We start from the raw sequence: 27,877 nt of genomic DNA on the forward strand, positions 1-27,877 counted from the left end.
GTTTCTAGTTACAATAATTGTAGCTTCTGCTGTTCTCAAAAAGAAACAAACAAAAAAAAAACCAACAAAAAACAAACCCAAAACAAACAGAGTGGAAGGGGGGATATAATCAACTAATTTTCCTACCTTAAATTCAGTGCTATAAATAGCCACTTAATTGGCTGAGAGCCTTAACTTCAATTAAAAAAAAAAAAGGGGGGGGGGGATGGAATTAATCAGGCCCTTAGAGACCTGCAGTGGTATATGGAGCTTTTTAACAAACTTTAGCTTCTAATCCACTAAGATGCTTTTGAAAATTGTGCCAACTGTCCTGCAAGGCTGTACCCTACCTCTTGATAGGAACTGAAAAACGTATGGAGTGATGTTCACTTCCGAACAAACACAGCCTGTTCTATCATCTTTAACTAGGGATGTAAAGTGACGCAGAAAAGAGAGCACCTAGGCCTCTGAAGTGCTTAGATGCTTAAGTGCTTAAAAACAAAGATAACTTTTGTATTGGTTCATGATCAAGTTTTAATTTCTGTTGTCTCAGCATTGATTTCAGTGCAGATGAATGGAAATACAGGTTCAAATTGCCCAGTGTCATGCTGCTTCTTACAAAGAAAATACCATAATGTATACCAGCTGGAACTCTGCCACCAGCTCTATTGCTGCTGCCGATGTGAGGATTGTTTTAGGCTCTTGCGGTGCTGTTAATGTGGATCGCTTGTTAATGTGGATCGCCACCTTTACAGGGCAAGGGAAATAGTCCCCTGTCAATAATTGATCAGGTAAGGTGGGTGGAGGTGATGATTTGATGTCTCTCTGCTGTAGGCACCTGTTCCTCAGGAGAGAAGCTCCCCACCTGGTTACATGTGGGTCAGCAGAAAGGTGCTATAAGATGAGCTTTTGAAGTTACTCCATGTCTTTCCCATCTGTAAGTGGAAACAGGATCCTAGTGCATGAATTTGAGACAACTTCATACAATAGCAGTAGGCACAATAGTTTTTGATCGCCATACCCCTAGGACAACCTTATTTATTCTGTATGTTGCGAATAACGAAAAAGCTGCACTCGGTTGTGCATTTTCCAAGTACTCCTAAAGGGAAGACTAGTAACTATTTCTGCTAGAAATGAAATCGGGGAGACAGAGCTGTTTTCACAGCTGCTAAACAGCACAACTGTGGTCTTATCTCTCCTGCCTTACTGCATGCTTAAGGTCTGCCCCTCTGCCTCCATAGCTACCTGCTAGGCAGCTCAGCCCTCCAGCCTGGCATGCCCTCGTGTCAAACCCACGGATGGAGAGGGCATTCAGGGCCGCTGGTTTATTGAGGCCTGTGCTCTTTTGTCAGCAGAATTTTTCTTAAAACTATTTGGGTTTGGTTCCCAAGGTATAAAGTTGTAAGTCTGACTTCATACCAGTTCAGTAAAGGTTTTCTTAAAAATCTTGGCATTTAGATGTTTTTCCCTTGTTGGTGCCCATGACAACAGAAGCGTTGGTTTGGGTATTCTGTGTCAGCTCTGTGTGGAGAAAAATTCCTTTGCAGCTTTTATTTGACCTCACTAAAAACAAGAAAAAAGATTCATCCTCTTACGCAATTGTCCAGCTGATAACTGTGTATATAAGTAGATTTTTTTAAAAAATTATGCTCGTGAATTTCACAACAGTATGTTTCTGCATATTGAAGGTAGTAATGTCAGGACATAAAGGATGCTCTGTAATGTTTCTTGAAAGTGCTAACAAGATTTGAGGGGGGGGGAGATCATTTCTTATATCTGCAGTTGCTTCATAAAATAAAATTTCAGTCAGATGTGGAACATGATCTGGGAAATTCCTTAGAACAGCATTACACTTATTTTTGTGCTTGACCTTTCTACAACAAAACTGATGCTATTTTTGCATTTCCCCATAAGTAAAAATGGATTAACTTGATCAATGGGGCATCTTCTATAGCTGCTTTTAAATCATGTAACTTAGGTGAAATAAAACTGAACAGTTACATAATCTGAAATGCAGAATACCTTCATTGTGGAAGTTCTTTATAAGATGGAGAACTACTTGCTCAATTATTTTGTGCCTTTCTCTAATTACGCTGGATTGTAACAAGTGCCCTCTGAAGTGCTTAAAACTGATTTATCTGACTTTGCTCTTGCTCTGATCTAAATCAAACAGGCATTTTCAAAAGAAACAAGATTGCAAAAATGCATTAATAGCCTGCATCATCAGTGACAGTCATCAGAATACAGAAAATGATTATCAGATAATTCCTATCAATCAATTACGTATTTTAGCCTATCAGACTTTAGAATGCAGCTCTTGGGGAGCTGCAGTCATCTGCTTGTAATGCTATATGGTATCTGCTTGTTAACTATTACCACTCATTAATGCTTTTTTCGTTTTGAGAAGAGATTATTCATACTCTTTAGGATTTTTCATAAGAGAAGATAAACTCTTGGTGTCAAATATCAGTTGAAGCCCATAGTATGTTTTTGTTGTTTTTGCTTTTCAGCATGTACTTTTTCCTGGGTTTGGTTGGAAAAGTGTTGAGAAAGGGGAAGTGTCATGTTTGTTGTTTTTTTTTTTTTTTTTTTAAATATAACACTCCTGTTTCCATGTGTTTAAATAGTAATGGTTCGGAAGGTTTCAAGGGATGTTGAGAAGTTCTTCATGCCAATCTAATGCATTATTGTATGCAAACGTTTGACACTAATATGAAAAACTTATTAGCATCTTCAACTAGGTTTGCAATTTAAACACATCAGGTATGCATTAAGCATTGGTCAGTGAATGGTAATGGTATGTCAGGTTAGTAAACATGATTCAAATTTTTGTTTTGATTTGGAACAAAAATGGCTTGAGTGGAGGAGGCCAGGACCCCAAAACAGCTTTCAAAAGCATGGAGAAACTAGCATGCATAGCAGAAACCCACTTAAGGATCTTGTCACAGTTTAAAAAAAAAAAAAAAAAAAAATCATGCCCACCAGTATTACTGGGGAGAACACTACATTTTTATACTCTGAAGGAATAATACCTAATGTGTGATATTCTATAGCTGATAAAAACATTTTCTAGTCTTTCCAGTTTCTAAAAACTGTATTTCTGTAACTGCCATCCGAAGACCAATCTTCCTCAAAGAAAGCCAGTGCCTCACGTGATGCTCCAGGCTTTCCTGCTGACGGTAGCACTTGCAGGTAGGGCTGGCTACTGCATTCCCCTCCTCAAACCTGTGCAACTCCTATAAACTGTCTAGAACTACAGTGTCAGTGAGTATCATCCTGTCTCTGCAAATCTCTTTGTATTATAAATGAAATTCTGATTATTTTTTTAAATTGCTGTGGTTTTAAATATTCTTTATACTGTGCATTCTAAATATAGACTGAGTCTGTGCCAAAGACCAAGTGCAAACATACAAAACCATCATTGATAGAAAGTCTCTTTAATGACTTCCTCTGGAAACTATAATTTGAATCATGATTTTTTTGGAGTAGCAGTAGGAGGGAATATCTGAAAAATAACTATAATATGGTTTTCAGAGTTTTAAGCTTTTCATCTGTACAAACTTAACTTTGTATAAACTGTGCTAGGCATTTTATTCCTTGATTATTTGGCAAGACTAACATTTCCTGTAAAGCAAGTCAGATCTAAAGAAAACAAAATCCAGGGCATAAATAGTGTTCTTGTGATTTATTTCCCACCCCCCCGATTTTTAGCAGTTACAAAATAATTGTTATTTTATGGTAAATGCTTGTCAAGAACTCTGGTAGCCTATAGTTTTGGCTGTGTGGCAGCGATGGAAGCTGCTGAATTGGTATAGTTTAACTAGTGAGACTGATAAACATTGCCAGATGGTATCAACCACGGCTAGTCACTGAGGACTTTTGGCAACATATACTCTCTATATTAACTCCTGTGAAAGGGAAAGGCAAACGATCTCTTGTTAATGGGAGGAAAGCTGTGGGAAAGGAAAAAGTCGGGAATGAAGTGGAATGGGGGAAGCGAGACGTGGACAGGAAATGGGAGACTGGTGAAGAGACTGAAGACACTTGGACAAAGGTAGATGTGATTCAGCAAATGAATGGCAGGAAACGTGAGGTTAGAGAGGGAGTCTTAAAGAAATGAGGCTTTTGAAAGAGCAGAATAATAGAGAGTGAATGATGAAGATGGTACGAAGATAATGGGAAAACAGATGGGAGGTGGAAAGATGTGGATGTGGGGGAAGGACTGGGTGAAAATCTGTATACCGAGAAGCAGAGAGGATTCCAGCCCAGTGTTCATAGGTGTCTGGCATGGACTTCCAATAGGTATCCTAGTCTTGGAAATTAAATTGGACACGAATCTGAAGTTTCTACTTGACGAATATCCTGGGGAAAAGCTGATAAACACCACTGTATTGATACAGATGTTCATTACTGTCCTAGACCAGTAATTAAATACCTAACATGTCACTATTCTTATCTCTAATATCTTTGTGCTACTTCCATAAAGATGCGATTTAGATGACTGCAATTTCAATTTGTTAAACATTTAACAGATGTCTCGTCTTGCATCAAAACATATGTAGGATTTAAAATACTGGGAACGCAAAACATTAATTTCTAGTCCATGGGAGTTGAGGATATTGGCATTTTCCGCTAAAAATCACAAAACAGAACTAGAATGTGCGCAAGTAAAACAAGACAGCAATAAAACGGATTAAATTTGAGTGCAACTGTCATCCAGCTTATTAGACCTGTGTCCAGTGCAATGTCAAATAACGTAAACTGCCTGGTTTCGCAACACTGGAGGAGAGTAATAGCCAAGAAAGCAAGCTGAGAAAATAATGGGCTTCAAGAAAATGTGAGCTGTTTTGTGGAACTTGCTTGAAATATGGCAATGCCGAACAGTTCCCGCCAAGATTTTTAGCAATAAATTTGTGGAGTTCTACTAAGCTATACATGTGCAAAATACATTCCTGTGTATATTTCTCATCTCCCGTTTCTATTGTAATGGAGTGAGAAGTTAAGCTCACGTTAGCTTTCCTGCCTGTGGGTACTGTCGTGGAGAATTACAAACATGAATTGACTTGCTTATAGATATACATTTGGTCACTTCAAAGAAATCCAAACTTTCAGAATGAGCGTACATTTTATGGGAGGGGGAAGAAAAACCACTGAGTGTGACTGGGTGCAGTATTTGTTGTTTTCTTTTCTGCTTGCGGGAAATTGGCCTGAAACCTAAGGAGTTTCAGTGGGCAGTGTTTTCATTGGTCATTAATTGGTGAAGTAGATGTATTTATAAAATTTGCAACTGGCATTGAGTTGACAGAACTCAATTTACACTCAAAACAAATTGGAGAAACAATGCAAAATTAGTGACAACTCAGTAATGGAAATAGAACACAGGCTGCTTGGAGAAGAAAGATCAGGTGCACAATATTGAAGAAAGGGGTTTAAATGTCATTGTGTACCACAGATTAAACAGGCACTGGAGTGTGATGCTGTATCCCAGAATAAAGCAAACTTGGGTGTATATTCAGGCTCATTGTTTGTAAATAAAAGCAGTATTTATTTTGTGCAACTTACTACTGCTGAGGTTTCACCTGTGAAATCATACCAGTTACCATTGCTGGTCTTCAGAGTTTGGACAATTTGGAGAAAATCCAGGGGAAAGCAAAGGAGATGCTTTGAAAACAAGAATTGGGAGTAGTTTAAAAAAAATGCAATGTTATATATAATTAAAAAAAACAATGAAGGCTATGTGGGAATAGGAAAAGGTGATTGTTATCAGTGTCTATTTAGGATTAAAAGCAAACATTTGAGATTTCTCTTGGATTTTAGGGAGGACAAGGATAGCTAATTATTGTAGTAAGTTGCATAGGCTTTGGAGTCCCTACTAGTGGAGATTTTTTAGGACAGATTAAATAACTGTCAACAGTGCTCTAGTATACTAGATCCTGCCACAAAGGTGGCTTAAATGACCACCTGTAATAGCTCAGTCATTCTGAGACTCTTTTTTAAAAGAACTGATCCCAATTTAGATATTTATTGAAGGACGCTGCAAGAGGGAATCCATGTAGAACAGCCACGACAACGCACATCAGTGCACTAGGGAGGGGAGCAGACTTTTGGATTTGGTTAGTAAGGATGGGATTCATTCCAGAGTGAGGGGGTTAGAAGAAAAACAAACAAAAAAATTACTATAGAGAAGGCCATTTGTAGCATGAATTATTGGTATAATATGAAAAAATACTACTTAGCAGTGTAAATAGCATATCAGCCCAAAGGAAGAAATTGTCGAGAAGTAAGAGACTCGTGGCAATTAACTTTTTCTCACACATACCCCCCACCCCCAATGACAGGCAGGGGTATTTTTTTTTGCATGCTTTTTACTTCCTCCTCTTTTGTCATTTTAGTAAATAAAACTTGAACCACAGTCACTGCTGACTTCAGCAGCAGCTGAAAATGAACATCTGGTAACTTATATTTGAGTGCCTAAATTTAGGTTCCTAAATCTGTATCTGCAAGGGGTGTCCTTTGCTGTTCTGTTCCCGTCTGCTGGCAGGGAAACGATGTGAGCACAGAGCTGGGCTGAGAGTCGGTGCTGTTCGGGGGGGGGGGGGCATTCCTCATGGGTGAGACTCTGCAGATTATTTTGGCTTTTTTTAAGTTCCTGTCACTCTTCCTGCCACAGCCCCAACCGTGTGTAGTTGTATTATTTCACAACCAGTATTCTGCCATTAGCAGTGCCTAGGTACTTAAAGCCAAGTGATGAATATTGTGCTGTCCCAGCCAGTTTTGCTAGTGGATGGCACGGGACCCAGATTTGTTGTGTTTTTGAACCAGGGCTGTTATGTGCAGTAGCTCAGCTGTGCCTCCCCTGGCCTTTCACTGCCTTATTGGGTGGAGAAAAGGTGGTCAGGTACAGAGCAAATGTTTGGAGTGGATCAGTGAGTGGTTATAAAGAGCCATACAACAGTTCTGCGTGTCCACGCTTCACCACCCGCTAAAGCAGAGGAGGAGGAAGCTGTAGGACAAGCAGCTCTCAGACTTGGCTGGGCTGAAAGGGCAGGCTATGAAATTGCTGTGAGAGGATGGAGAGCTTACTTTTTAAAGCTACTGTGCCTCTCCAAAGGAAGGTGGGACCCCAGAGGGTTGGATGAGTAAATTGGGACTTCTGGGAGACAGAGGGTTTGTATTTGTGCCAGTAAAGAGTTTTGTCTGAAAATGTTGCAAATCTCTACTTCCTGCTATTGAAATGGACTTTTTCCCCTTGCTTGCTGGCCTTCTTCAATTGCCACTGGCTTAATCACCCTAATCATATAGCTTTTTCTTTTTTTTTTTTTGGGGGGGAGGGGGCATGGGCAGGCTAAAGTTTATCTAGACAGTGAGGTATGTAAGACCATAGCTGCTACTTAAAATATCGACATAATCCTATGCCCAGCATTGACATTCAGGCATTAAACTGGCATGGTAGCATATGGAGAGTGCTAGGTTATATTTTTGAGTTTCTCTAAAGCAGTGTCTTTGTTTTGTAAGTCTTGTGTTTGCAGGTGATTTTTGAAGTGACTCTTATGCCTGGTGGTAGCAGTAAACAAAAACAAGTATTTGCAAAAATTCTTTGTCTAATTCTGGTTGAAATTTGTCAGAGTAAAATCAGTTGAAGGCAACTTTGAATATGGCATAAATTTATTATTGATTGAATTACCAATTTTTACTTTTTTTTTTACTATACTTGAGAGCTAGAATTTGACTTTGACTTTTCCATACTTAATGGAAAATTTGTCTTCTCCCACAAATAGACAGCTAAACTGTGGGGACAATTTTCAGCTGTCTTATGTTGTTTGTCCACAGCTGTTGCTCTGTGTTTTCCTGGTTTAAATTGATGGGACATGATGGATTTGTATGAGATACTAGAAAGGGGCTGTAACTTTTTTTTTGCTATAGAGAGACAATTAGTGGAAAACTAACAGTGGAGGTTTTTTTTTTTTTTTTTTTTACTTTAAACTGTGAATATAGAACTTGAAACAAAGACGACTTTGGAGTTTCTCAGCATCTCAGATGAAACACCACTGGCACCCTTTTTCTAAGCAGACATAGTCTCTACCTGAAGGCCCGAATTTCCTATACCTCACTATTTTCTAGTCTAGTTTTTCTATAATCTGTCAAGATTGACAATATTTGCATATTTTGCAATCTGAAATGCATGCACGCACACAAAGTATCTAGTGTGTCTTTTGTGAGTGGCTGCTCTCCTCAGCATGAGATATAAAGATGGAAAAGTTCAGCTGTTTTCTGTGTTTATAATGTTTGGCTTGTGAATATATCGAGGAAAAGAATCGCTGCATTTTTAATAGTTCTCCAAGTATTCACCTTTGGAAGCTTAGCAGCAAGTACCTAGTTAACCTACAGACTACCTGTTGCAGTTTTTTACCTACTGCTTATCTTAACAGAACTTTGTAAATGGTAAATATTTTCTGTAATGTGTTGCTAAGGCAATCAATACATAATTGACTTAAAGATTTAAAGCAAGTCTCTTGCTGACATTATGTTTATTGTTTGGAATGCCAGATTAATTACAGCATGTATTGCAGTCGCTGTATTATGAGCTACATCTGCTTTTTGTTAACTTTCTCTGTAAATGAGAAACTGTCAGTGCATACTGTTTCTCATATTCTGAAGAAAAATTCCCCAAACCCTATAATTGTGTACTTTAAAAATTAAAGAACCCTTGTGTTTAGATCACAAGTTCGTTTATTTCTTTTGTTTCTGGAGGAGCTGACCCAAGCGTAGATGACTCCTCCCTGTTTTGCAATAAATAAATGAACAGAAGACTGTCCCAGGCCATTCAAAACTTGGCTGCAGGAGTTCATGTTGATTCCCTTCGATCTGAGCAGTTAGACATGCACAAATCCACAGCATCCCTTGTGCCAGCAGCTGGCAGCAAGTATTTCATTTACTGGAGTTATTTAAACGGGCCTCCAGATTGCTACCATTTCAGAAACCAGCCAGATCAATTAATTCTCCCCCCTTTGCGTGCAGTGTAGGTGACAACTGAGAAAGCTTTTAAAAAAAGTCACATTTGCTTGAGCCTTTTATCTTGTTTGCAGTTAGCTTGTCGTTTCTTCTGTGCTCAGTGTATGTGCGTGCCTACAGCAACGAATGTTGGTATGCAAATGTTTACGCAAATGTTACAAATGTAAATGAATGTTTATGCAAAAACGTAAAATCATGAATTTGTATCAGCTCAGAGAAAGATACAATACATTTATGGTCACATTTCTGAATGATTTAAGGAAATGAAATCTTAAGTAGCAAAGGAGCCAGCAGGTGGGCATGGTACTTCAAGTAAATTTACAGCAGAGTGATTTGAACTGTGTTCATTCCTGTAAGAAGAGTAGGAACAAAGTTTTGGGCTTTTCTATTTTTGATTAGGGCTTGCTGTACTCGCCATAAAGAACAGCAATTTGCTTATACTCAGGCAGATAAGGGAGAGCCAAAATACAAATACAGTTGTAGTACAAAGGGAATTATCAAGGGGCTCGACATCCAGTGAGTGCTTGGCATAACTGTAGTAAAAACTGAAATTTCAAGCCCTGGAATGTAGTAATATAAACTCTTATCATTGTAATTAAATTACTTGGGAATACAGATTTGTCACAATCTTTCAGCGAAAACTGGAATTAGCTGACATATTGTTTTGGGGTTTTTAGGAGCTTCTAGCCATTAGCAGATACCTTGCAATGTGCTCCATACTGCGTTTACATGTGAACTAGAGACTGACAGTCTTCCACTCTGTGATCCCCATCCTTCCATTTAAACTTAATTTTGGGGCACACAAAAAGCAATTTATCAGAATGACTGCTGAAATTAGCATCACACGGATGCTCAACAGGTGATTAATTTTCTAGAGGCCAGTTTTGCTATTGGTCTAATACTGGAGAGAGGTAGATGCACAGAAGAGATGCGGAGAAAACTCATCTGAGAACAGCTCAGGGATGATTTCCTGATTTAAAAGGCAACACTTGACATCTTTCAGGTGGTTTTTTTTTTAAGCATATCACAAAGAGGAACAATGTGGGTAGTGTGTTGTTTACTTGCTACAAACCCCTCCCTGGAAAGAAAAGCAGAAGCTTTTAAGTAGGTCAGTGGTCTTCATGAGATGAAGGTTCACTTCCCAGATCAGCTGCAAACTGCCTGTCATTCTGGCGAAAATAATTTAATATCTGTGAATAAGAATAACCTTTTAATGTAAGGTATACAACTGTTGTTACAGTGCCATACAAATATTACCATGCTAAAGCCAAGAAATGGTAGTTTATTATATGATTAAAATGCATAATTCAGTATTCACATCAAAAATCGCTTGTATAACAGCATCCTGAAGTTTTCAACAGTCATAAATAATTTCCACTAGATGACTAATTTTTTTCTTCGTTAGGTGCATCACAAATGGATTTAGAAGAAAGGTGGAAACACTACTTCCCCTATCTGCCTATTTGCTTTTTTCTTCCTGGAGACTACAGCCTGCACAGCAGTGATGCATGGAAAAAGCTATTACATTGCCATGCTGGCTGTAAAAACAAAACAAAAAATCTTGTTCAATGAATGGCAGAAACTAGTTGATAACAATCATAGCAATTTTGAGTCAAAGTTCATGCACTTAATATTATCATAACTTCAAAATATGTATTGATATCTAACATTTCAAATTTCAAACCAAAGATGTAGAAATGTAATGTATATGACAATGATCTAACTTTCTGTATCAAAAAGAAAATTACTGCCTTCATTATAGCTCCAGAAAGAGTTACGAAGGTTTTTTCTCCCATAGTATCTATCTGTTGTAGGCAATGTTATTTGTATCTGGTAGATGAAAAGACAAAATAGGCAGTGAATATGATCTGCTTGCACTTGAGTTCTCTTTCATAAGAGACTACGAAGCCATTAAATCAGTATTAGACTGTGGACTGTGAGGCTAGAGTTCTACTGGATTGTCAGCACTGTAAGAAAACCCCTGTATTGTGCTGCTCTGAGTCCTTATTATGCCTGCGTCTGTTTGCATGCTCTGTGTACCAACACCACATGGGTAGCTGATGCGGATATGTCATGCACTAGGATTTGAGCAATAAGCCAATGACTTTTCAAAATACACAGGTGTTACTTTTTCTTGCTTATAATAAAAATAAGTACTGTAAATAATGTGTGTTCAGGATGAGTAATAAAAGGTGTGTTAGAGCTCTAAACTCAGTCTTTAACAATAGTTCACTGTAATGCAAGTAGTAAGACTATCTAATGGGGCTTTTTATGCTTGGTGTTTGCAATATTTGCTCAAATCTTACTATTGACAATGCAGTGGCCAGAAACATCTCTCTACCATCTGCCAGTTGGTCATATATAGCCATTCGTACTTCCCCAATTGTAACTCTTCTTGCTGTTGGGCTTCTGGCCTCAGCAGGCACCAGTCTGTTTCTCAGACCTCCTCTTCCAGCTTTTGAGCTACTTTTTGCTCTGCCTCCAATATTAGCTCATCGGAATCTGCCTGTAATCTCGTGCTCTTGCAGAGGCTGTTTGCTGATTGGGATCTCCTCACTGGGATGCTCTGCTCCTCTGTGGAATGTTGCATCTTTGCACTATGTTCATTGCACTTCAGATCTTTAGTTGGCGGCTGATTAAGTGCTTGATGTTGTGCATTTATATCCCCTATGTTTGGGTTGGGGTGTGAAGGTTAGACTCTTTGAAAGGGAAATACACTCATGATGCGTGATCTGACTATGCCTTGCTGTAACTTGAAATAAGAATAATTAGAATAATTTTCACGTACTTCATGTAGCTGTTGCTACTTGGTTAGCTCTCAAGAAGATTGTACAGATGTTTCTTTATTGGACTTTTTATTTTTCTCTTAAAAAAAAAAAAACAAACCAAAAACCCCCAAACCCCCAAACAAAACAAAAAACCTGTTCACCATGTTCATCAGAAACACAGTTGAAATAAGAACTTCTATAATAATCCAGGAAAGAGAAACTTTTATGGGGAGAATCCGTTTCACTCTGTAGAAGTGTGATACTAAAGCAGAGAAAGTAATAGAGTATTCAAAATCGTAACCAAAAAATATCATGTTTAGCTGTCTTTGCCTTTAGTCATCAGGTGTCTGATGACCTATCAAGAACCAGTTGTTTCCATCTTTATGATAACATTTCATTTCATACTGATTCTCAAGAGGACAGTTCTGTTTGTCCAGTTCACTCAGGTGTATCTAGTTCAGTAGTCTTTGCTGAAGACTAGCTGCATCCTCCTGTTCCAGCCACAGAATTAATACTTTCCAATGGCTATGTAAAAATCAGCTCACACAGTGGAATGCAGTCAGAGCAATAAGACGTTAAAAGGTGCAGCAGTAATCAGGAAGCATGAAGATGCAAAGTAAGCGCAGTCGGATTTGGATGTGGGAGAATCTGCAAAGGAGGTTGAGCCTGAGGTATGCATTTGGGCTCATGAGTCAGATGTTATGAAGCTTTTTATTTAGTAAAACACAGCCACAATGACTTTTTTTGCAAATGTGTGTGTAAGAAGCAAAAATTATCTCGAGGCTTATGCATCAAAATTGTAACCTTGAATATGAGTCTGTGTGCAGTGAAAATATAATGGTGTTATTTTTGATAGGAATGTTGTGGGTTGTTTTTTAAGTCCTCTAAGTTGATCTTATAATCCTATAGGTTTTTTTCTTCCCTTTATGTCTTATTTTCTTTCCCAGGCATTGGGGTTCTGTGTTTGTGCTTTGAGATACAATGGCAACAGACATTTAAGTAAGGAACTGTGAATTCATTGGTTCCATGCTGCAAAAATAAGACATAACAGACACTGTGTCCTGCTGAGAGATTGCCTTGCTTTGGGTGTGTGCTTAGGCTAGAGGCTGAAGAGCAACTGCCCAAGAAGTAGCAGAATTGCAGCATGGTGTGTGCCTTTTAGTGCCTGAATGCATTTATAAAATGTCCCTAATGATCTTTTTCAGAAAAAGTAAAATAAGGAATTTAAGGTAATTATGGTGGTAAGAAACTAAAATTGTGTAACTGAAACGGAGTCTCTGGGTGATTACAATTAATTCATTCTCATTTCTTCTTTTCAGGTTTTCTTCTTCTCCACCTTGGCTTTCCCCTTCTCCCTTCAAATCCGGTCACTTTTCTGTTTAAATTGCTATACGTTCTGTTACCTCTTCCTTGTCTTACCTCTTTGCTTATGCTTTAAGAGAAGTCTTTTCAACGTCACTTCCTCTGTCACTGGGTCCGAAATCCAGTCATCAGTAGTTTATTTCTCCAAAAATAATAAGTTGTACAGGTAATCTATTTTTTAAAGCTTATCTGATGTTTCTGGCTGACTTTCACCTAATTCTGGGCATTCTGAACGTTAATTTTCGGTGTTCTGCTGGGATGTTTCTAGGCTGCTAAGAGACCCGAATGTGGGATTCAGGTATGATTTGACGTAGAAGTGCACCTCATTTTATTTCTTTTCATTTGTGAGGCTATGTCAAACAGCTATTTCACTTTAAGTAGCCATTTTATTTAAAGTAGCCTGTTACAGGTTTTAAAGTTTTCTTTTGAACTACACTATGAAGTCTTTGAGGAACAAGATTCTTTGCTCTGCTCTACTAGATGTTGCACAGCATTCCTTCGGTTTTGTGTTTGTGTGTAAGGTTGGTGGTGTTTTACCCAGTCTCTGCTTCATGAATATCTATGTATATGTGTGTCTGTGTATGTATATGTGTACATACATGTATTTTTATAAATGCTGGAGAGAAGTAAGGAGGGGATAGTAGGCTTCACCATCATACAGTTGTTACAGTGCAGGATTGAAAAGCAGTGCTCTGATACTTAATGCTCCTCAGGTGACTATATAACAGCAACCAAAATGTAAAAAGAGTGAACGGTTGCGTGTAAACTGCTCTCCCTGGAGCTGTGGCAGAAGCAGTGCAATATATTCTGAGTAGAACAGAAATCCTTCTAAAGATGGTTTGGAGTTAGATGCCAGTAAGGGGGAAAGTTAAGAGTCAAAAAGTTCTGAGAAGACAAAGAGTCTTTCAAATGTGTGCGCACATATAGGCAATGGCTCTAGCTCTTCCCAAGGATGTTTTGTAATCAGCTGGTTGTCCACAACAAACACATCCCCTAGAATGCCCAGAGCCTCAGGATACGTCTACTCTGAAGACACTATTAATTGCTTGCAGCCCACGTTGAGTTTTGTGATGCTTTGGGTAGGCTTTGATCATGCCCAAGTTAGCTAGTTGAAATCTCGTTCAGAGATGATGATGCTGCAGTCTAATTTAAACTACAAAAAAAACCCCAAACCAAAAAACCTCATGTTGTTGAGTGATATGTCTGAGGATACATGGGGAGTCTGCAGTAGGAAATGGCCCATTGCATTCAGCCTTAATACATAAGTAGCTTTTTTTCTTCTGTGGTTTAGATACTGGGAGGTGACCTAAGTGCACTGAGGTGCATTGGAGGCAGGGTGAGAATTCTTTTAAAACTGATAAGCCAACAGCAAGAAGTGCCCAAGTGACAAATTTCCTTTCTTACTCAGTTGAGTTACTTTGCATATGCCCTTAATCATGAGCATTTGCTGCATGCTTTTAGCCTTAATGTTTATTCTCCATGGGAATAGATTGAGGCTATTTCAAGTCTATCTTGGTTATCATCAGTCCATCTAGTTTGGTCAGTGAATATCCACTCTAACAACTGTACACACAGTATTTCCTAATTTATTTAAAAGCATTAAATAAATTGTTTCAATTCAATTATCCTTTTTTCCATACTAATAGGAAGTCCTACTTGACCTTTTTGATCAACTTGTTTTATAGACCTATGTTTCATCTTGTTGCTGTAGGGTGAATAATATACTCGCTCTTTCAGTTGAGAACGTACCAACTTACATGTGTTCGTTTGGCTTTCTCTTTTTATTTTAACTTCTCATATGGCTTAGTGTGTTTTTGCTAGTAATTTTGAGGCAGATATTTCCATAACTTGTCCTTAAAATTGCTAGGTCTCTTTTTGTCTTTGTTTTTCTTTGAATGGCTCAAGTTCAGTAATATTCATGGGCTATTCAGATCTTAATCAGCTACTTATTAAGAATGACTGTCATCTACCCTGGTGTTGCCCAGTTGTCTAGCTATTTTTAGACCAGTGGCATTTCTGTAACTTAAGTCGGTTCATCCTGTAAACAAGCTAGATGCATAGCTGTGGTCTGAAGAGCTTGCCCAGACATTAAATGTAATGTCTGATTTGCAGGAGAGGCCTACACAGTTAAACGCCTTAATTATTTGAACTACTTGCCTGGCAAAAGTTTTTGTTAGATGTATTTGCACTGGCACAAACGTATTTTTGCTTGGAGGAATTTTGTTTACTGAAATGTTGCACACAATAGTAGCAAAAAAGCTGGAGGCTTGGTCGTATAGCTGTAGACAAAGACTGAGGAGGTGGAAACTCTGCCAAAGTGTGGAGTGAGGAATTTGAGGATAGGAGCAATAAAAGGCCACTTCAAGGCAGGAGTTTGGCAAAATGAAGACTGCCCATCAAAATCGATTAAAAGATAAAAAATTTCATTGTATAGTGATCTATATTGTGCAAGACACTAATCATGTTTCTTATGAGTCAAACGCTTTTCCAGTTTCTGCTACTACACTTGTATTTAGAGCATTAGGGCCTTATATGCTTTTAGCATGCAGGCTTCTTCTGAAGCCGTTGTTCTGTGTTTGCAAATAGTTTGTAAAGTTTTGGTGTCTCATTTCTTCATTCATGGTAGGCATCTGTTCTTTGCTGTATCTCTAGTTTTATTTAAAGTATACTTCCACTTGTGTTTAAAAGCTTAAAAAAAGAAAAAAAAAAAAAAGCGGGGGAATGGGACTTTTTTTCCCCAGTAAAAATAGGTACCAAAACCAGTGTTCCTCAGGGATAAAGAATGGCATAGCATCTTGGTGATCTGATCCAGTTGTCATCTGGACAAAAATGGCGTTGTTCTGGCCCTAGTCTCGCCAAGAGCCATTTCTGTGGGAATCAGTTGGTCTTGTTCAATGGGTGGCCTCATTCCAGTTAAGACTGTGCAGATGCTGTGGTCAATTGGGTCAGTCTAGATACTGACTGGAAGGTGATTTTATGCTTATCTGTACTGACAGTACTATACATACATTACACCTGCTATACCTTTGTGCCTGACAATTCTCTTCAGATTTTTAAGAGTGCTAGTTATCTTGTTTTGGACCTTGTTGAGAATGCATTGCTACAGTTGCACCCTGTAGGTATTTCAAATATTAAATGTAGAGCTTTATCCAACAGGTATTTTTGTCTTAGTACTAAGGCAAGGTAGTAATTTTTTTCTAAATTAAAAAATGTAACTCTAAATCCATGGAATAAATAGTTGCACCTGGAAATAGGTGGCAGGGAAAAGTTTTATGTTCAGCCTAGTCTAGTGTAAATACAATAGCAAACAGACATCACTTGTCATACACAAGTACTGAACACCCTAAGTTTATGGTGCCAATAAGTAACAAATTGTCTGGAACCATTTTTAATGTATTTGGCTGCTTATTGGTGGCAACAGCTTCAGAAAACATTTAGAAAGCTTAAGTCAACTGTTTTAATTACTCCCTTGTATTGATGCGCTAAGACCTTACATAGTCATTTCATTCCTACTCAGATAGAAATCCTGAAAACAATTTTCAGATGCTATTCAATTTCAGTCTTTTCCACAAAATAGTTCAGATTAACCAGAAAGCTGAAACTGAAGGGAAATGCTGATTCCATTAGTGATGGGTTTTCTCTATTTAGCAGACAGTTGTTTGATGTCAAATGCAGCCTGATCCGCACTGGGCTTCCAAGAAGTTTAGGAGAAGCTTGCCTTTTAATTATCTCCTGTGGTATAGTGTTTAAAAATAGAAACAGAAAGTCATTTACATTGAAAATAAATAATTTAGCCAGGAGAAACCCAGGCAGCTTCTCTAGCTCATTTTTCTTAATGATTGATCAAATGAGAGTATTTAGGGTTGGGCTCAGAAAAAGAGTTGGTAGAGGTGATTTGCTTAGCATATATGGACCTTCACTGGAAGACACTATTGAACGCTAAAGGGTTCTTTAATCTTGGGGGGGAAAGGTAGTATAAGAACCAGTGAGCCTAAGTGCAAACCGTGTGACAAATCAGGCACAAATCTGGGAGGCTGAAACTGATGAACCCTTACAGCAGACAATTTTCCACTTTTCCACATTTTCCAGAGGAACTGCAAAGGAAACAAGTTAATTGATTCCATAGAGAGGTATATTTAAGAAACTTAAGGGTCTCTAATATACAGAGAATCAGATCATATGATCTAATTGCCCCTCTGAATTTTTAAGCAATTCCTGAAGTGATCTGTTTGTTCGTTGGTTCAGTATTATTTGGGTACCTGTTGTTTTTCCTGCAGATGGTACATAATTTCAATGTACTTTCAAGTCCTGCAAAGTTAGTTCAAAGAATTCAAACTCTATTAGTTGCAGGTAACTCTTCTCATGCAAAATTTTGATGTGGATGTCATATCTAAATTGTTTCCTTGAAGGAAAGAGTGAGCAAGTCTCAAAGGAACTTTAAAAACAAGTTGCTTCATATCCATTACCAACCACTGTGTCATTGAGAAGAAGTCAAGTAAGGAGAGGGTACTTAAGACCAATTTTGAAAGATTTCGTAGCATATTTTAGAATTGTCACTGGCGTCAGTGGATTCTTTTTTGCTTTGTGGATTCTTCTTTGCTTTTGCGTTTAAAGCGAGTAATTGAGCTTTTTTTCTCTAAAAAGAACAAAGAAAGGTTAAATGTAGAAATATGGGATTTTTTCCTGAAGTTGTCAGTATCAACAAAAAAGAGGAGTCCAACTGAGGTGAGAAATGGAAAAAATAGGTATTCTAAAATGTGTTTTCACCCATGGCTAAACAAATAGTATTATGGAATGGTAGTAATATTCTTTGGTACTAATTGGATGCCAGGCTTATTTCAGATACTTTTCATACTTGTGACCAAATGTGTATTAAAATATAATGTTTACAAATACGTGAAAATCAACCCCAAAGTGGTGGTGGTCTGGTTTTGTGTTTTCCTGGTTGTCTCCAAAGAGCACTTGGAGCATACATAGTGTGCTATGCTTCTGGGAATTTCTGCCTGCGACATCCACTTCAAATATCATTCACAGCTTAAACACATTAGAAGCACATGGCTTACTGTCAACTTAAAGAAAAGAAAAATTACCCTTAAGACTTTTCTTTTTTTTTTTTTTTTTTTTTACTTTGCTCCATTGTGAAAAGGCTGAAGCAGCAGATTTTTGGAGCTTCTGTAGATTCTATGCGCATACCATGTTTTTGCGACTACAGTTTTACAGTTTTTCCATTTTTAAAAATGAAATATATCTGTTTCTCAGAACTCAAAATGCTGCATTTTTCTTAACTTTCATGAAACTTGGCAGTGAATCCTGTGCTCCTTCAGCGTTTCTGTATCCCCAGCTGAATGTGCTCAGAACTTCCCAGTGGTAAAGACTAGGGTTTGTTTTATTGTTGGAACGAAAAGAGTATCCAAGCATGGCTTAAACAGTTTCAATTTTCAATTGAATACAACAGGTTTACAGTCTGAAGTTGTATTTGGCATTTCTTTAGTAGTGAAGTGATTTCAATCATTGAGATGACGGGAAAGGCAGATATGTTGTGTTACAGCTATGTTTTCTCCTGCCATGGAGAATATATTTACTTTTATATACCCTAAGATGTATGTGTCTAGCATAGCGAATTAGATTAATTCATTAGCCAGAAGAGGGTTTTTAAAATTTTTTTTTGAGAACAGTTCATCCCATCACAGGAGAAAAAGCACTGTTAGACTGCAAAAGGGCAGAGAGCTCAAGAACTGGGGAAAGAGAAACAGGCATCCCTTGTAAAATCATATCCTTGTTTCTAATACTTAGAAACTTGGGTGGTAGTTGGGGACTTTTTTGTTTTAATTGAACCTATATTTAATGTTTTGACAGTAATTTTGCATTGTGGCACTTTATGTTTCTGGACACCAGATGGTGCTGCTAAACCATCTAATGTGTAATTTTCACACTTTTTTGAGTAATTGATACTTGATCTAGTTCCCAAGTCAGTTCTGTACTTTCCGACAAGGTGTATATTCCAGGATGCAGAACGGTACCCGATAGCTCAGCACAACACCTTCTGCTGTTGAAGGACAATGGTCTGAAAATTATAATGTAAACTGAAGTGTGTTGTAGAATCAATATTTTAGATCTCACTGGGCAAAAACTGCCATCAGCTGGTGTTCCTCCTGGGTATATAGCTTAATAGCAAATCTTAATTTATATACTTGACACTTCAAAGACTTGATTTATTATTTAAGTGTCATTTAAATTTGATTTGATAACTTCAATCAGAAAACTGGTGGAGGCACCTTTATTGCCAGGTTAAAACTGGAAAGTATAGTTCTAGAGACTAATTAAATACAATGAAGTGATGATGAGAGTGGCTTTGAGTTTGGGGTTCTTTTCAGACGGTGTCTGTCTGTTAAAGCTGTCAAAAAAATTCTATTTGTCCTCTGTTAATACTTGTTTGATAAGACATGATAGCTTAGCTACGTAATTGCATTGCAGACAATGTTTTTAATACTGTGATGCACATTTGGCATTGGATTTCTATTTATTTTAAGTTGGTTATCATGTTTAATAAACTCATCTGGTAATCCTAACCGTGGGGCTGAAGGGATGGAATGATACATTTGGTTTTTAGCTGAACCCCAAAGGTTGGTGGTACAGTTTATTGCTGAACTGTAAATAATGGGTTCAAATTTATTTAAGCAGTGAGGAAATTTTTGATAGATATTTTACTGTATTTTTCTTACAAGTCCTTATTTCTTTTATAGATCCCCATATTAAAGTCTCTGGAAAAAAGGAAAATGTTAAAGAAGCGAAAGAGAAAATCATGTCTGTGTTGGACACAAAAGTAAGAAAGAACTTACTTAGAATGACACCTTAACTGCTAATTTTGTGGTGACATTGATCTCTTTAAATGGGCTCATTTAAACAGAAGGTATTGATGGACGCTTTGAAGCAAAGCCTCCAATATATTCCTTCTGGATGTTGATATTTGGTGTATATACACATTCAAACATGCAACAAGAAAATACTTGCTTAAAGCACTTTTTCCAGATCTGGTCTATATAGAAATAATATTTCCAGCCATATGGCTAAAAGCATACATAGTTTGTTCATTGGGTTGGGTTTTTTACTTTAAAATCTGAAATACAGCTTCACTGCAAACAGTAGATTATACGGCCGCTTCAGCGAACCTAATATTTTGGTTTTGTTTGAAATTCAATTTTAGGAGCATTTATGCAGTTCTATTTTTAACTGTTACTGCACTCTTACACTCTGAAACATTAGGACCAGAATTTCTAAAACGTCTAGATTTTGGCCAGGGGTCTCATATGTTCATCAGATTTTCTTTTCATCCAATAGCAAGTCGTTTGTGGCAGTGTATATGGCTTCTGTGTAGTTGTACGCCAACTTTTTGATTCTCTAAAAGGATTGCCAAAAGAACACACCAGTGATAAGTGCGATTTTTTTTGAACAACTATTAACAACATTATTATGGACTTTTAACAATATAGCTTTTAAGAACAGCTGTAAGCAGTGTTTGTACATTTTAAAAACTGATGTACCAGAAAAATGTGGTATGTTTGTTAAAGGAGGAAAAAATCCCGTGTTTTAGGTCCCATGGCTTTGTGATTTGCCAGTGTCTTCATCATATGATCCTTTCAGATCAGACAGGGGTGTATGACTGCAGTTGAAAGAACACAGAATTAAAATAATTAGAATGGATTGCAAAAGGACATTTAAGTCACAGTTGATAAAAGCTAGGGCACGTTTTAAAAGCCTTAGACATTTTTTGAAGATGCATCTTTGGGGTATTTATTTTCATGTTATTTCCTCACTGGAAAGAAAATGTGAATGGTTTAGCATCTGACTATGGTCCATATTAAAAACAACTTACTTGAGTAGAAGTTAAGCCAGTTAAGCCTCTGCAAAAATACTTTGGAAATACAATTTTGAATGTCATTCTTGAGGTTACGTTACTCTAAAATACTCAGGTTCTGCTGTGAACAAATCTAATCATGGGTGCTTGATTTCCAGAGCAATCGGGTAACCTTGAAGATGGATGTTTCACATACAGAACATTCTCATGTGATAGGTAAAGGTGGCAATAATATTAAAAAGGTGATGGAGGAAACAGGATGCCATATCCATTTTCCAGACTCAAATAGGAATAATCAAGCAGAGAAAAGCAACCAAGTAAGTATTGTTTAATATTTTAACTCATTTATACTGTAATTCCTGAGAGTAGAAAACTTTTCTAAACTTTCGTCAGTTTGGGTTTTTTGGGGATGGGTGAGTTCATGTTCAGGGAAATAGATTTTTGGTATTTACACTCTGTGGAAAGCATGGGACTTCCTAAGTGAGCAAATCTTTAAAAACAGATGGAAACAATTTGTGATGGCTCATGAATAATTTTAATGTTTAAACTAAAATTATTTTATGCATACAGTAGTCAACCACTTAGTGTGAATGGTAGAGAAGCAGTATGAAAAGCACTGCTCTTGTAAATTTTTTCCTGTTCAAAGCCTGACTTATTTAGCATATTGATTAATTTCTTGGTGCTTTTGGCTTATGGTGTAACTTAGTTGAAAACTAAACTTGGTAGATATCTAGTAAAAATGAATGTCCTGTTGTAAGAGTTCAACTTTATTAGAATAAGTCATTGAACCTAAATTGTACATCTCTTGTAATGCTAATACTACTAGAATGTTTACTTTCAAGTCTTTCATCACCGTATTTAGAATTCCCTCTCGTGCATCCTAGTGGCTGCTGAGCAAAATACAGTAATTTCAAAATGTTCAAGAAAACCTACTGTTGTTGAATATTAGCATTGAGCACATGTATACAGTAGTAATTCCATTATTTGATCCAAACAGCTGTATTGCTTGATGTATCTTTTTTTCCTAGTTGCTTAAGCCTAAGATGCTACAATATTCGTAGGTTTTTTTAAACTGGTTTTAGTTTTCAGCTACTGTTTAGCAAACACTTAGGATGTCACCAGGTGTGAAATAAGAGTTGATTTTTTTTAAATTTTTTTTTAAAAGAGAGCACTGGTGTCTGAATAACTTTTCCAGTGCCTCATTTGAAAATGTAATGCTATGTTTTCTATATTCTTGCTCTTCCAGGTGTCTATTGCAGGACAGCCAGCTGGAGTGGAGTCCGCAAGAGTTAGAATTCGGGTAATAGTCTATTTCAGTATAGTGTTCCTTTGAAAACACCTGAAAGGGAAAAAAAAAAAATCGTAGTTTTGAGAACCCTAGGGTTGTCTGGCTCTCTCTTATGACAGCAGAAATATAGGAACAATGTGAGTATCCATATGAGTAGTAAAATGCAAAGGGTATTATAAAAACAGTGATTCACATTCTGGCCAAATTTTTAACGAGCCCAAGGTGGATCTTGAACATGAAGTCTACAGTATAAAAAAGATGTAAAGTATCCCATACTGTGTCTAAAATTGCATCTTAACTTACCCTCCGTAGATGGCCTCTAGAAGCTCAGGCATCCTGTGTGAATCTATGACTTAGGAAAGGCAATTGCTGCCTCTTTAATTTTAACCATTTTCATGTATAATTTGTGTAAGTAATTTGGTGGAATTCAGTTCCATTCTCCACTCATAGTACTTTTCTATCTTTACCTTCTAGTTTTATTTGTATGTGTATTTTGGCATGGATAATCATAGATCTAATAAATTATGAAGACTTTTTTGCAATTGTTGTAGTCAGGTATGTCACTTACACAACCTTGGTCTTGGCAATCGGGAAAGAAGCTGATGTTTACGTAGCTTTGTAGCTGACTTCAGAGCTCCAATTAATCCATGACAGAAAAGAGAATTCTCTAGGAAGTTTAATAAATATTGACCTGTTTGTAGGTCTGCATGGATAAGTATGGGAAATTACCTGGCTTTATTGTTGCTACATAGTGGCAAAAGATCCTGCTATTTGGGGGGGGGGAAAAAACCAAAACCAAAAAAACCAAACAGCCTGTGCAAAACAAAAAACTTGTGTCCTTGGAAAAATCGGTGCCTTTTTCCAACTCAAGATACGATGATATTTTTATCAATGAACCCTGGGCAGAAGATGTACTACGTCAATTTAATCATCGCTGACCAATACATTATGATTCAGTAATAAAATTGTTGTAGTTTTAGTGAGTATGATTTCGGTTTTCAATATTTGCTTTTCAATGTTGTTGTAGGAACTGCTTCCATTGGTACTCATGTTTGAATTGCCTATTGCTGGAATTCTCCAACCAATCCCAGATCCTAATTCTCCCACCATTCAGCATATCTCTCAGACGTATAATATCTCAGTTTCCTTTAAACAACGCTCTCGAATGTATGGTGCTACAGTCATTGTCAGAGGGTCACAAAATAACACTAGTGCTGTGAAGGTAATATGTCGTCTTAAGTAGGTTTCTGCATGTCATAAATAAAATCATAATTTCGATACTTAAGAACTATATTAATGTTATATCCTGCCTCATCAGTGCATGTTGTTATTGTATGATCAGCTTTAAAGCCTGAGGGTTTGGTTTTTTTGAACTTAACTGGTATAGGTGAGGTGTAAAAACATGTAGAAAATAGTTTTAAGTTTAGGATTTAGCATTGTCTGTGCTAAGCTTTTAATCTGTTTTTCATCTCTTGCACACCTGTTCAGGTTTCCAGGAATTCTGGAATATGTGCTAATCTTACCCAACTTTTAATTAAAAAAAAAAAAAACCAACAAACCAAAAAAACCCAACCCACAACACAAAAAAGCAAAACAAAAAACCCACCACAGAAAAAAACAACATTTGATGTTGTCTTACTGCCTTTTACAATGGCAATTAAACACTGCATTTGGTCATAAAATGGGAATAGTAGGTAGAGTTTAGTCCATCTATTACGTTTAACAAATCAGGTTTTTAAACAAAACAGAATTTTATCTTGAATGTGGAATGCATGACAAGTAAGGAAACAGTCTGAAATGTCGTTTTGTATGCCTGTGAGCACTGTTTCACCGGTTTCTTGCATTTCCCCTGCAGGAAGGAACAGCCATGCTTTTAGAACACCTAGCTGGGAGCCTGGCCTCTGCAATCCCTGTGAGCACACAACTAGACATTGCAGCGCAGCATCATCTCTTTATGATGGGTCGAAATGGCAGTAACATCAAACATATCATGCAGAGGACTGGTGCTCAGATCCACTTCCCTGACCCTAGTAACCCACAGAAGAAATCCACTGTCTACCTCCAGGGCACAATTGAGTCTGTCTGTCTTGCCAGGCAATATCTCATGGTAAATAATACTTTCAGTGAAAATCGCTTGAAAAAAATGCCAGGTTATAGAAAATATGCTCTTTCTGCATGTATTTATTGGTCAAATGTAAATTAGCCTTAGAGAGGAGGAATTACTACTCACATTGCAAAAAGCTGATTCAGCTGAGTGCTCTATTTTTGTCAGTGTTTTGTGAGTGTTTGTAGTTATCTAAAATATTTGTAATCTCTGGTATCATGATTTGAAAAACGACCTTGGCAATGTAAATGCAACATAAGCAATTTAAATTTACGATAACAATATGCTTCTGAGTAGAAGGCAGACTTCTAGAGGGTTTTGTTGTTGTTGGGTGGTGGGTTGTTTGTTTTGTTTTGCCAGCCTGCCTTGTCCATGTTTGTCAGGTAAGTAGGTTTCTTTTGGGAGGAAGTGGCAGGAATTTCTTAGTTCCTATGCAGGCGAGTTTTCAAGGAAACTGGGGAACCATAGGAAGTACTTACTCATTCTGCAGTCTCGCGTTCTTTCTAGTACTGTAGCCCCAGTACTATAAGGCCTTTTATAAAAATAGATCTGGTGATGAATATTATTATTTATGCAGGTTTTTGTTGGTCTTTAAGCTTTACAGGAGCCTTTAGGCATTGTTGTGGTACTAATGTTTGTATGCAGATTTTCATACATGTGGATATTTACGAACAACTTATGGGAGGATTGGATTCAAATCCAGTTCAAAGCTGGTATCAGGATAAACCATGACACCATTAAATTCCAGAAGTCCACATCTCTCTTACATGGCACTGTGCCTTGCTGTATAGTGGAAAACAAAAATATGGTGCCTTTCTGTTTATACAGTTACATTCATATTTTTATATTCTAGGATTTATTGTCTGTAAATACTAAGAGCCTTATTCTATGTGTTTCCTTGGTGAGGTTTTAGTAGTACTTTTCTGGAGGTTCATGAAGTAGAAGGAAATGCAAATAAGCTATCATACGAACATCGAAGTACACCTTTACTCTCTAAACTTAGAATTATGCGAGGGCCATTTTTTGAAATATTGACGTTTGATTTAGTAATTCCAAACACATCAGTACAACTTAGTATGCCAAATCACGTGCACTATATCACCCTCTAAGAACTGTACTGACCAGGAGACTTGGTCTGTTTCAACTCACAGCCATATGTCCCGTGAAACTGTTGTTTCCAGGTTTGTAGATAAAACAAGTTTTAAAAGCAAATTTTGCAAAGAAGGAATATATCTTTTTAAACAATAAAAATTTGAAAGGCTGAGGGAAGAAGTAACTAACCAGATAAAAACTTACCTCCAATTCCTAACTTAGTAAAACCAGTATTTTTCAGCTTCAGATAAAAACACTTAAATATGCCAGTCATGCCAATACCTACATACAGATAGATAGCTGTGGTCGCTCTCAGCTTCTTTTGAGGTAAATTTCACTTCACTTGTTTTGTTCTTGGGCATTGTTCAGTGGGATGAGATTTCTGTGTTGTAGAAAGATTTCCTGCAAGGTGCGACTGCATGCTGGCCGCCTCACTGCGGCCACTGTTATCGCCTCCTGCCAGTTCCTCTGATTCAGTCAGAGTAACAGCTGATGCCGTTTCTCAGCTAGGCAGCACAAGTGTCCTACGGAATTGGAGAGGTGGTTTAAAAACAGTGATTTGATCTCTGCAGAGCTCCTAGGAATAACTGTCTAGAAGCATCTGAACATCAATACCAAGAAAAGAAATACTGTATCATTTTTCTGAACTACTAAACTGTTGTGATCTGTAATTTTCGTAAGAGACTAAATTTGAGGCAGAGTTTACCCTATCAACAGACAATGCAATGCGGTGCATAGATACCTTACAGTAGGACATATGTAATGTATTGGTGCTCTTTATAAAATCGCTTAGCAGTATGTCTAAATGGAAACTTTAATATCAACTAGTAACTAATTTCATTGAGAAGGCTATGAATTCTGTGGTGTATGAGTTGTGAATATCCCTTATCTCTGACAAGCGTTGCAAGTCTCAGTTTCTAATCATCAGCATATTGCTTACAGGAATATATTCAATGTGGTGGTTAAGACAATACTCATAGTAGTGATGAGGGCAAATTGTGAAAGGAAGAAAGGATACCTAGTGATTTAAAATTAAATACTTTTCTAACCGACAGGGTTTTGGAATCTCATTTAAAATGTTCTTGTTCTATGTCTTCCCCTTATTCCAAACCCTTTGGTTTCGTCTGTATTTTGATCAACACTAAAAAATACTGAGACTTACTTTTGTTAGTTTTGCATATAATAATGAGGACTGTACTATATTTAATTACATAAGGCATTGACAACTTCAGTTTTGTTCACTCACTTCCTGTCAAAGAACATTATTTGGTCCTGTTCCTCTCTCATCATCATCATCATCATGTAGGTGCTCTAAACACACAATAACAAAACAGTAGTGTAAAACCCGAGCCTTTTAATATGCTTATAAAACCTGACATTGCAACTTTGAAGTTTCTGGTTTTCCTGTTAACCTTTAGTTCCATTTTCATTCAGCAGGCTTTCGGTGAGACCTTCTGATATTACTTTCTGTAAGTTTTGTAAAAAAACAGTTGGAACAACCAAGTATGAAATGCTTTCAGCAGTTCTGTTACTGTAAAATCCTTGATTATTGATTTCAGTGTTTTTAAATAGACTTTATTTGTAATTGTTCTTTTCAGGCACGTTCACTTTGTGGAGTTAAGCTGTGTTTGTCAGTCTTCCTGAAGTCAAAATAGTTAAGATGCCTTGCTTTAATTTTCCTTAAGTTAAAATTACTTTAAGTTTGGGAATTACTGTATAGCTATAGATGGCACTGTTGAGGAGTGCTATTTAAATATAAAATGATATTGAACTAGTGATCTGAAGAATAAATATACCTATTTGCTGCTTTTCATTCTGAAGCAAAAGCAGGAAACTGATTAAGTAAGACCGCTTTCTTGAATGTATCTTACTGTGGCTCTTTTCCTGATAACATGTGATACTATGTTTACTTTCTTGTGAATCTAAATTCACAAGAAGTAGGATTTGTTTTTCACTGACTTTGTACCCTCTATTTTTGTTATTTTATGAGAAGTAGCAGTCTAATAATTTCTAGATAGCCTGCGACCGTTGAGTTTTTTGTTGTTTTTTTGATTTGGGCTTTTTTTAGGGGTGGTCTTTTTTTTTCTTTTTTCTTTTTTTTACTTACAGTTTTAGTATTTCAAGTGTTTCAGAGATGTCATCCATATCACTGGAAAATACTTAGCTAGCTGGTCTAGGACAGGGAAAGAGAAAGGTAAAAGTTAAGACTTAGGCAATGGTGACTTACAGAGAATTTTTTTCAGAATTGTGTTTCCTTATCTGAAACATAGTTTAACGTGAGCCATTGGAGTACGTGAGAGTCCTGCTATCAATTCCTGACAATATTTTGTGCTGATTTAATAGGTAATAGTGGTTTCTGAATTTGAATCCTCCAGACACCTCTAAGTCTGTATAACTAGCTAATGTAGGGTGCATAT

General features: G+C 37.2%; 1 protein-coding gene across 1 annotated transcript in view; it reads left to right on the forward strand.

The window, feature by feature from the left end:
- The window catches only part of BICC1 (BicC family RNA binding protein 1), a 115,790-nt gene that overhangs the window by 66,457 nt on the left and 21,456 nt on the right, over nt 1–27,877 (forward strand). The window contains exons 4-8 of the mRNA XM_076339295.1: nt 19,865–19,944; nt 21,135–21,293; nt 22,223–22,276; nt 23,292–23,486; nt 24,120–24,371. Of these exons, the coding sequence (XP_076195410.1) occupies nt 19,865–19,944; nt 21,135–21,293; nt 22,223–22,276; nt 23,292–23,486; nt 24,120–24,371 (740 nt within the window). The remainder of the gene's footprint in view (nt 1–19,864; nt 19,945–21,134; nt 21,294–22,222; nt 22,277–23,291; nt 23,487–24,119; nt 24,372–27,877) is intronic.

Source organism: Aptenodytes patagonicus, chromosome 5, assembly GCF_965638725.1.
Source record: "Aptenodytes patagonicus chromosome 5, bAptPat1.pri.cur, whole genome shotgun sequence".
NCBI classification, from domain to species: Eukaryota; Metazoa; Chordata; class Aves; order Sphenisciformes; family Spheniscidae; genus Aptenodytes; species Aptenodytes patagonicus.